At 36.3% G+C, this 8,913-nt stretch overlaps 1 protein-coding gene across 1 annotated transcript in view; it reads left to right on the plus strand.

Moving 5' to 3' along the window:
- The window catches only part of LOC104527216 (rho GTPase-activating protein 12-like), a gene marked incomplete at its 3' end in the record, with an annotated part of 46,238 nt that extends 38,599 nt beyond the window's left edge, over positions 1 to 7,639 (plus strand). The window contains 2 exon segments of the mRNA XM_010170877.1: positions 3,852 to 3,977; positions 7,565 to 7,639. Of these exon segments, the coding sequence (XP_010169179.1) occupies positions 3,852 to 3,977; positions 7,565 to 7,639 (201 nt within the window).
- Positions 7,640 to 8,913: the final 1,274 nt, after the last annotated feature.

Consider the following 8,913-nt stretch of genomic DNA (forward strand, 5'->3'; position numbering starts at 1 on the left):
CCCTAAAGAAAGAAAGGGAAGGGATAGGGATGAAGTCCTTAAAAAGACAAAAATTATAGGTTTTTTTAATATATGTAGGTTTAAGGAAAACGTGTTATTGATTTAGTTGATAAGAAAAACAAAAGCTGTAACATAGGTGTTAAGTCTATCACAGCACCAAAAAAGTTTATTCAAAGCCAACGACAGCAGTAGCACTAAAGAGTAGTTTTGTTCTGAGGCAACATTTAAAATGTTTTTTAAAAAAATCTTTGATTTCAGACAGTGTACTGGGACAAATGCAAATAAAATGGTAGAGTGTATAAGATGCTAAAGGGGTGCTTGGATTTCAGAATATTTTAAAATGCTGCTGTTTTAATCTCTGATTGCAAGAAAATAGAGTAAAATGCTTAACATTGGATCTTTACTGTCTTTCCCTGTTGCTTCCCACTCTTTTCTCCCTTCACCCACCCAATTCCTTTCAACTGGCTGAGGATGTTAACGCAAACCAAGAAGAATCTTTTTTCTGTTTCTTAAAACTGACATATCTGTGTCATCTCTATAAGAATGGGCACAACTGCTACAAATAATTCAGGGGTGTTACGTTTATTTCGGTCACAATTAGGCCATGCTGTGTATCAAGTTAAAATTAAATATGAATCACTCAACCAGTTGAGAGTGTTAGAAATTTTTATATAGAGGCAAAGAAAGCTTTTCAGTAGCTGGCAAAGGCATTGAACAAATTCAGCAATGAAAAATGTGGACCTAAGTTGACACCACTGGTGTCCTTACCCTACACCAAGAGCTGTTATAACAAGAAGTCTGTGTTACTTGGTGCATGCAGTCAGAGTACGAACGACTTGCTCATGTCCTCCTTTGGGAACAAACTGAGGTGATGTGCTGGAGGTGCTAATGTAATGGGACGAATCTGAGTTTGTGGAGGATTTTCAAGAAGCAGTAGTGTGTATATTTGAAGTTGTGTGCTGATACATTATCAAAAGCTTTAGAATTAAGAAAATAACATCGCACCCTAAGAAGTAAGTGAATCTGGCCTGAAACTGTTCCTGCAAGGCTTTTTGAACTAAGCAGACCGGATGAGGGCAAACCAAAGAGTAGCCAGGATGGTGTCGTCTGACCTGGCTAAGCTACTAGCTCTGGCTACTTCTCTTTAGTCAGTGGACCCTACCTGATCTGGAGGATGACCAGATATCTGCTGGATAGTGCAGAGTCTGAAACAGTATCTCACTGTGCTTCTCTTAGGGGATCACAGATCAATCCACTTATTTTAAAAGTGGAGGCTTGTCTTGAGCCCAGAAATACGTAAGCTTTTTCTTTTTTCCCCTTAGTAGTGTGTTCTACGACTTGTGATTAATAAAACAAACAAAAACCCAAACCCACCATAAACACTTGACTGAAAAATGGTTACTTGATGCCTCTGTTGTGAGAAAATGGAGTGAAAATGTCAAATGTTCCCTTTAAAGACTTGTCAGTTTACTGACACTGTATCACCACTGCAAATTATTTAAGCTGCTAAGATGCATATAGCTCAGTGTTCCTGAGTTGTTAGCAGTGCTTTGTTAATGAGCTCCATATACCGTTGCTTTGCTTTCTTGTTACTTATGTTCTGTAAAACTAGAATTTCATATGACTTTAGAGGTCTTTCCCCTTCAAGATGGGACTATCTTTTAGATAAACTAACTCCTGATGGCTTGTGATGTATCAAAGGCATCTTTTAAATATGGATTACCTATAATTGGGCTTGTGCCCATATAACTCTTAACATAAACTTAAAATCAAGATAAATGACTTTAAAATAAATCTTTGACTGTTTAAACTTAAATTCTTGAGTTAGTCAAATGGAAAGTGCATGGATGTTTTCCATAAATGTCACCAGTGTCACTGAAGTGTATAGCTATTTCTGAAATAACCAGTACTGTTTCATTGCACATAGCAAGAAATGTATTTGAATTGCCCCTGTAAATGCATTAGAACTGCTGCAAGGAGCAGTGTTTGTGGCAACCTCCTGCGATTTAGACATAGTTTCACTGAAAATTGTTTAGATTTTAGTTGTAATACGAGTGGGCAATTTTGGGGCATAATATTTAGCTTACTGGAGTAAGCACAGTTGGAGTTGTAGGAGGATCTGCAGAGCTGATATTTCCAGAACAAGAAGGTAAGCTAGTATTGGATTCCTTGCAGCATGAATGATGGTTCAACTTTTGATTTAACGAGGGGACAAACCGAGAGTTGCTTGAACCTCACCATTGTAACGTAGCAGATGTCATGTGAATGTACATGTGCGGAACTCGATGCAGTCAGTGCAGTCTCAGAAGTTAATTTCTGCAGTGACAACCGATACATTTCTGTCTGTACATGAACTAGCAAATTTTACTCTTGGTACTGCAAGGTCCACTCACTTGGGAGTATTTTACTACTCTTGTGCAGATTGAAATAACTTAATGAAATGCTGAAGTTATTTACCTTTTGAGCATCTGTTGATTTATTAGACTATGAATTCTTTTCATTATAAAATACAAAGCTAACACAACCTTAGTGCCTGCCATGGTGGCAGTAATGCTGGTTCTTTATTTGAGCAATAAACGTAACCGCAATTTGGGCAATAAATGTAACCGTGTTATGCAATTTAGCTTAAATACAGCATTTATATTTAGGTTAAACCTTGCTGTGCTTCGTGGGTATGTGTAGGTATAGGTTATTCTATCTTTGAAGACCTGAGGCTCTGAGCTTACAGTAGGAATCAGTAGCAAAACTGTAGAATTTGGTGTGCTTGCAAAGATTATTGCTTTAGCCTTTTTAAATGAAAGGTCACTTGACTTTCCTTTGTTACTTCTCACCCACTGGGTTCTAGTCCTTTACATAACTTTGCAAATGTTGCCTTATGTTTCTTTCTATGTGCAGATTTTAGTCTTCTGATGTTAAATAGAAAGAATGATATTTTTAATGACTTAAAACCCCATACATTGATGTTGTCTTTTCTTGATTGTATTTTCAGTATTAAACATTGTTTTAAATATTTTTATAATTCCTTACGATGCTACCTTAGTGTTGGTGGTGATGATTTGAAATGGCAATGCTACTAATGATAAGTGTGCTGCAATGCTGAGATCTAAAATGCTGGGTCGTTCTCATGGCCTTCACATTTTCTCAGCCTGTACCTCTTTGTATGCTCTTGAGTTATTAGAAGAACCTATGTTATGATAAACTCATTCTCGCCTTGCCTATTACAACTCTGCTGAATCTAAAAATTATTTCCGGCTAAATAGTTACTTTTGGTGCTTACATACATTCCACACCAGAAAATCCTTTTATAAGTCATTTGATATGATTATTCAGAAAAAGTAAGTCCTCACCCTCATGTCCTCTCTCCGAGGTATCCTAAACTTCTGGGTCAAAGACAATTGTATCCAGGCAATCATAACTCAATTTAAATGCCTTACTGCAGGGTAGTAGAGTTTTCCTTTTCTTACACAAGAGGTGGACAGGTGGTCAGTGCCATATGAAGAATGAATGTTTAAATCTTTGTATTTATTCTGATTGCTTGGAGGGTCTCAATATGTTGGCTAATTGCAAAACCAGTAGTAAGCTGTTACACTTGTACATTTGAGGTCAAGCTTCTTGTCTGCTTGTGGAGAGTGTTGTCCCAACAGGCCACTCTTAGTTACTGCTTCAGAGAGGACTGTGGCAGAAAGGGTAGTTCTGAAGACTAAATGCAAAATAAAACTAAGGCTATTTTCATGCCCTTGGGTGACATCAGGAATTGGAAAATCTTCACTGTTAAAGTGTATGAATGGTATGTCCAAGTCTTGTTTGCATGAATTAGATTGTACTTATAGTTTGATTTCTCTCTTCTTTAGTATAATGCTTCACCACAGCAGCAGCGAGATATAATAAAGAGTAGGAGTCTGGACAGGAGGCTACAAGAACCAATAGTTTTAACAAAATGGAGGCACAGCACAATTGTTTTGGACACCAATGATAAGGTAGGAGCAAGCTAAACAGCATGCTGGAATGCCAACTGTTTCTGATGTATGAAGTATTTAATCTAACAGAAATGAGTATGCATGAATCTCTGAAGTCTCATTTTTATTATATCCTGTTGTATCATTGTGTGTAACATTCAGTGAAACCAAGGGCTTTTTGATAAATTTACTACTGTTACTTTGCGAGTAGTAGCTCTTTTTTTTGTTGTCCTTGAAGTATTTCACCTAGTGCTAGTTGAGGGTTTGACCTGTTCAGCCATTGTACTTATAACTGGGAATCTCCCAATTCAGTTTAGGCTGTGGAGTATAAGCAGGGTTTCAGTTCAAGAATTATGGATGCAGATGAGTTTCTCATGTAAGATATAGTGATATTTCATGCCTGAATGTTTTAATTGTAGGAAACACCGAGTAGGAATACACTTGAAAGACTGGAGATGAATAGTTGAAATATTCATAGCATTGAAATAAACTTGCTAAAGTAAAAATGACGCTTTAAAGACAGAAGTAGTAGTATTATGTAGTGGATTTATCCCTTTAATGACTGTTCTGTTGATCTCCACTGTAATATCTCAAATACAGAGGAAAAGTTTTACTTTTGTACATACATGTGTATTTTGTAATATTGTTATTGGAAGACAGAGGACAGTGCTGAAAGTCTTGGCTTTGATCCCCTCCAGGGCTGAGTTGGGGGTTTAATCTGAGAAGAGCTGCGTGTCCGTAACAACAAAAGCTGTTTTCTGCCTGTTGGTAGGGCATGTTCTTGGTGGTCTGTTTTGGGCTGTGCAGTACCAGGTGCTGTTTAAGCCAACAAGGAGACAGAGCCTCTCCCTTGCTCTCCCTCTGCCTGTTGCTCTCTGGTTTGATTTTTGTCCCAGCCATTTCTGCTTGTGCTGGGACATTCTGCATGTGGGTGAGGAGAGCTGATGTGAGCAGAGCGGAGAGAAACTGAAGTGGATGTTGTAGGGTGGTGACTTGCCTGGTTTCTGTAACTTTGCAGCAGTCCATCCTGAGATTCATGGAAACAACTTGTAATGCTGAAATCTTAGCACTGACTGCTTGGAATGAGATGCCAGGAAACAGCATCGTAAGCTCCCTCTTTGTAAAGATACAGGGAAAATCAAATGAATGTAGATTTGGGAGCATGGAGAAAAGCTGCTATATAGGGCTTTGTAATCACAGATGTCAAAGACAAACTTAAATGGACAAAACACAGTAGTTGTAATGCAACTGGATCCGATGCCCAGAATGTTACATACTTGACCTGTTGTTTCCAGTACATTTTAATGGCTTTGTTGTAATGGAATATAGGAGAGTGGGTTGTCATGTGTTGATTTAGTTCCTCAGAATAGGATTTATTGGATTTGATCTTAAGCTTTTCAGCTGTCAGTTCAGAGAATATCATATGTGGTGTTGAGGAGGCAGTGGGTGACCATGCTGGAGCCTTTGTACCTGTATGCATTGGTTTAGCTTGAGCAGTTCTGAGGTCCCTCTACTGCTCCTTTCCTCTCCCTACTCCTCCTTATGCATCTTTCTGTACTGAGGATGTTGTGGTGTTGTGGCACTGCATGAGGCAGCCTAGATGGAGTTGTGATAAAACAAAGCTGAGTGGACATTTCTATCCTAATGTGCAGTTTACACTTCACATGTATAAACAATTCTGTTGGAGAGAACTTAGTCTTGGCCTTACTTTTAAAGGAAGACTTACCTGTTTATTTTTTGGCACAAGATTTACTTCTCTTTTGGAACAACCTTTGTGTAGTGCTGCACTGAATGAAGAAGCTCTTACAGAACATTGGTTAAGTGGAGCTGTTTACTTCAAGACTCGGTGTTCAAAGACCTTAAACCTAGTGAAGCAAACATGAAAGTGTACAAATGCCTAGTATAATAACCAAAAGAAACTGTATATATGACCCACATTTGTAAAGTCTAAGTCAGTAGTTTAAAGTTCCTTTAACAGCTTCAAAACATGCAGGCAGCATGCATTTTTTTAATAGTAAGGAGACTGCATCATTCATAAAAAGGATAATGTTAATGTTTTGAGAAGATTAAAGTAGAGCAATAAACTAGTATTTTGTGGAAAGACAAAATTTGTTTAGTGCACTGATGCACCTGTTCTATTATGACTTGCAGGCATGCTTTTATATATTCTGCTTTAAATTAATATGTGGAAAAAAAATAGTTCATCATCACAAATACTGGATTTCTTGTTCCAGAGTTACTTAGTATATGAAAGCTATCGCAAATTCAGAATGAAATAGAAAAACAACTGGTATTTAGCTGGATAGGCACATCAACCCAAAGTTAGCTTTTTGGCTGACTCCTGGGGAAGCTATTTTCTTATTTATCCTATTTGTTTTTCCTGGAAAAGCAACCAACTTGATTCTATGAAAATAGGCCAGTCAAGAGAGTGCTTGAAATGTGTCAGAGTGAAAGTATGGGTTGCCATGGCTGAAGGGAATTTGATGATATCAGATGTACTTGTTAACTGTTTATTGGCTGTGGCACATATCTCTATATAGCCATCAGCTAAAAAATTTGGTAAGTGGAGGAAAAAATATTTTCCTGGGAGGGACAATGTTAATCTTCATAATTTCAACTTTTTTTTTCCTTCCCCCTGTGGGCATCTGAAAATATGGAACATTTAGGCTATTCTTAGGATTCTAATGTTTTCTGTTATTACACTACTAAAAGAACTAGTGGGCCACTTCTGTAGGTAGATTTACAAGTGAATTTTAAAGCACAGGTGTGCAGAGTATTATGTAATGCTAGAAAAGCAAACTGAATTTGGGAGAGCTATCAAGGGAATTAAAACGAGGGAGGCGGAGAAAAGTGTTAACAGTAGCAGAGAACAAGTGACATTTTTCTTCTATTTAAAATTCTTTACCAGATTTTCAAGCGGTGTATTTGTGCAAAGCAATTGTTACTTCAGAGGAAACACACGTGCCTTTTTTTGTTCCAGATGGGCAATTTTTCTAGTTTTCAGAGATTTAGTACTTTCTTCTTTTGATCCGTAGTTAACGTTTAGTTTAAAGCAAAAACCTGAATCTATAGAGATTTTCAGTGCTTGATCAAAAGGAAATCAATGATCATGACTCACAAAAATTAATAGAGCTGGTATATGCTTTTCTACATGTATAATAATTTATTGTACTCGTCTTTTATTTACTAACCACATAGAGACGTACTCTGTTCTTTAAAAATCTTGGTATTTCTTATATGATGCCTTGTAATAAGTTAGTGTTATAAATGTGCTTCATAATTTGATAGCAATGTCATACAAAAAACTTGCCCCTCTAATAAGGATGAAAGATTTGCTTTAAGCTGATACAGTATGTATTACCATTTTTTTCAAATGGATATGTGCTAATTAACCCAGTTTGCGTGTTGTCTGTAAATCTTGTAAGAACACTGTTTATTAAGCAGGTTTATAATATATCTATCTAAGAATTTAATGAATGCTTTAAAAAGTGCTTTTTGTAATGTGTGAGTGTGTATAGGGAGAGAAAGAGGGGAAAAAAGTATCTTGAGGGTTAAAAAAAAAATTGTAAGAAAGATAGTAACTTATGTTGCCTATTTGAATTTTCTAGGAATCATCAACTGCTTCTAAGGCCAGTTTTCCTGAAAATGAGTCCTCTCCTTCTTCACCAAAGCATCAAGCCACAGTCAGTATGCAAAGTGTTTAAATAGATAAGTAGATATTGTAGAAACTGGGCTATTCATGGTTAGAGAATTGAGGGTAAGCCTACTTGTTATTGAGAAAAAATAATGGGATAGAACTATTTGAAGACTTTGCATTTTAAAGGGAAAGGTTTGCACCCATCTGTACTTTCAGTAAAAATGTAAATGTCTTTGGTTTAAATACAGGTTGGTGATAGGAGATTAAATTAAAAATTCACTGTGGAATAAACTTATGTCAAATTATGTAGAATGCAGTTTACTTCTTTGAACAGTCATGTCTTCTCATCTAGCAAATTGGAAGGTAAAAGCAGAAACAAACTCCTTTTTCCACAGGTTCTCTCATTGTCAGTAGTCAGTAATAGTTTGTAGTATTTGGTATCTGTATTTTTCACTTGTGTTTCAGTCTCCTTGAAAAGTGGTAGAGGAGCTGACATAAATAAACAATGTCTTTTTGATTTAGTAAAATAACTACTGGGAGGAAAACTTAAGCTTGTTAAACTTGTTATGAATCTTTAACATTTTTTTCTTCAGTTTGTATTTTAAATGTGAATATTACTTTTTAAACAGTGGGAAATAATTCAAAAAATTAAGTTGTAATCTTTTTAAAAAAAATTTTGGAACTCTGCTGCAATAGTATTGAAATATGTTTGTTGATAAATTTATAGCAGCCTTTTAGTAGGTAGCTCAAGGCATTGAAGGCACCACTTCTCCTGTTTCTTTTTTACTCTTACTCTCCTGATTTATTCTTACAAATCTTCAAACAGTCTTCCACAATAAAATAAATATTATTTATTAAGCAAGCATCTTTGATAGTCTTACACTCAGCAATTATTGCTGCATGTATTCTAATTTCTTTAAATATGGTTCAGACTTTGAGTTGTTAAAGTTGTGTTTTGTAGAAGAACTCACTGCTGCTTTAGATAATAGAAAAAAAAAATAGTCTGTAGTTTCTTCATCTGTCCCCTGGGATTTAAATAATACCAAGAAAGCTGGTAAATTTTTGTGTACTTTGCTTCTTAACTTTCTACTTCCTTTTCCCCAATTACATAAATTTTCCCAATCGTACCCCCTAGTGTTGCTGCTAAGTAGGGCATTTTGATACTTTTTCTGTGTAATTCTTTGGAGCATTCCCACCAGTTTCACCACGAATAATCTATTAAAACCATGATTTATTTGAGAAAGTGAGTGTGGGTTGCTCAGTTACTGTGAAAGATGAGGACATGGCAGGGGGAAGTGGAACTAGATGATATTTAAGGTC

The sequence above is a fragment of the Antrostomus carolinensis genome, unplaced genomic scaffold (genome assembly GCF_000700745.2).
Source record: "Antrostomus carolinensis isolate BGI_N321 unplaced genomic scaffold, ASM70074v2 scaffold22086, whole genome shotgun sequence".
NCBI classification, from domain to species: domain Eukaryota; kingdom Metazoa; phylum Chordata; class Aves; order Caprimulgiformes; family Caprimulgidae; genus Antrostomus; species Antrostomus carolinensis.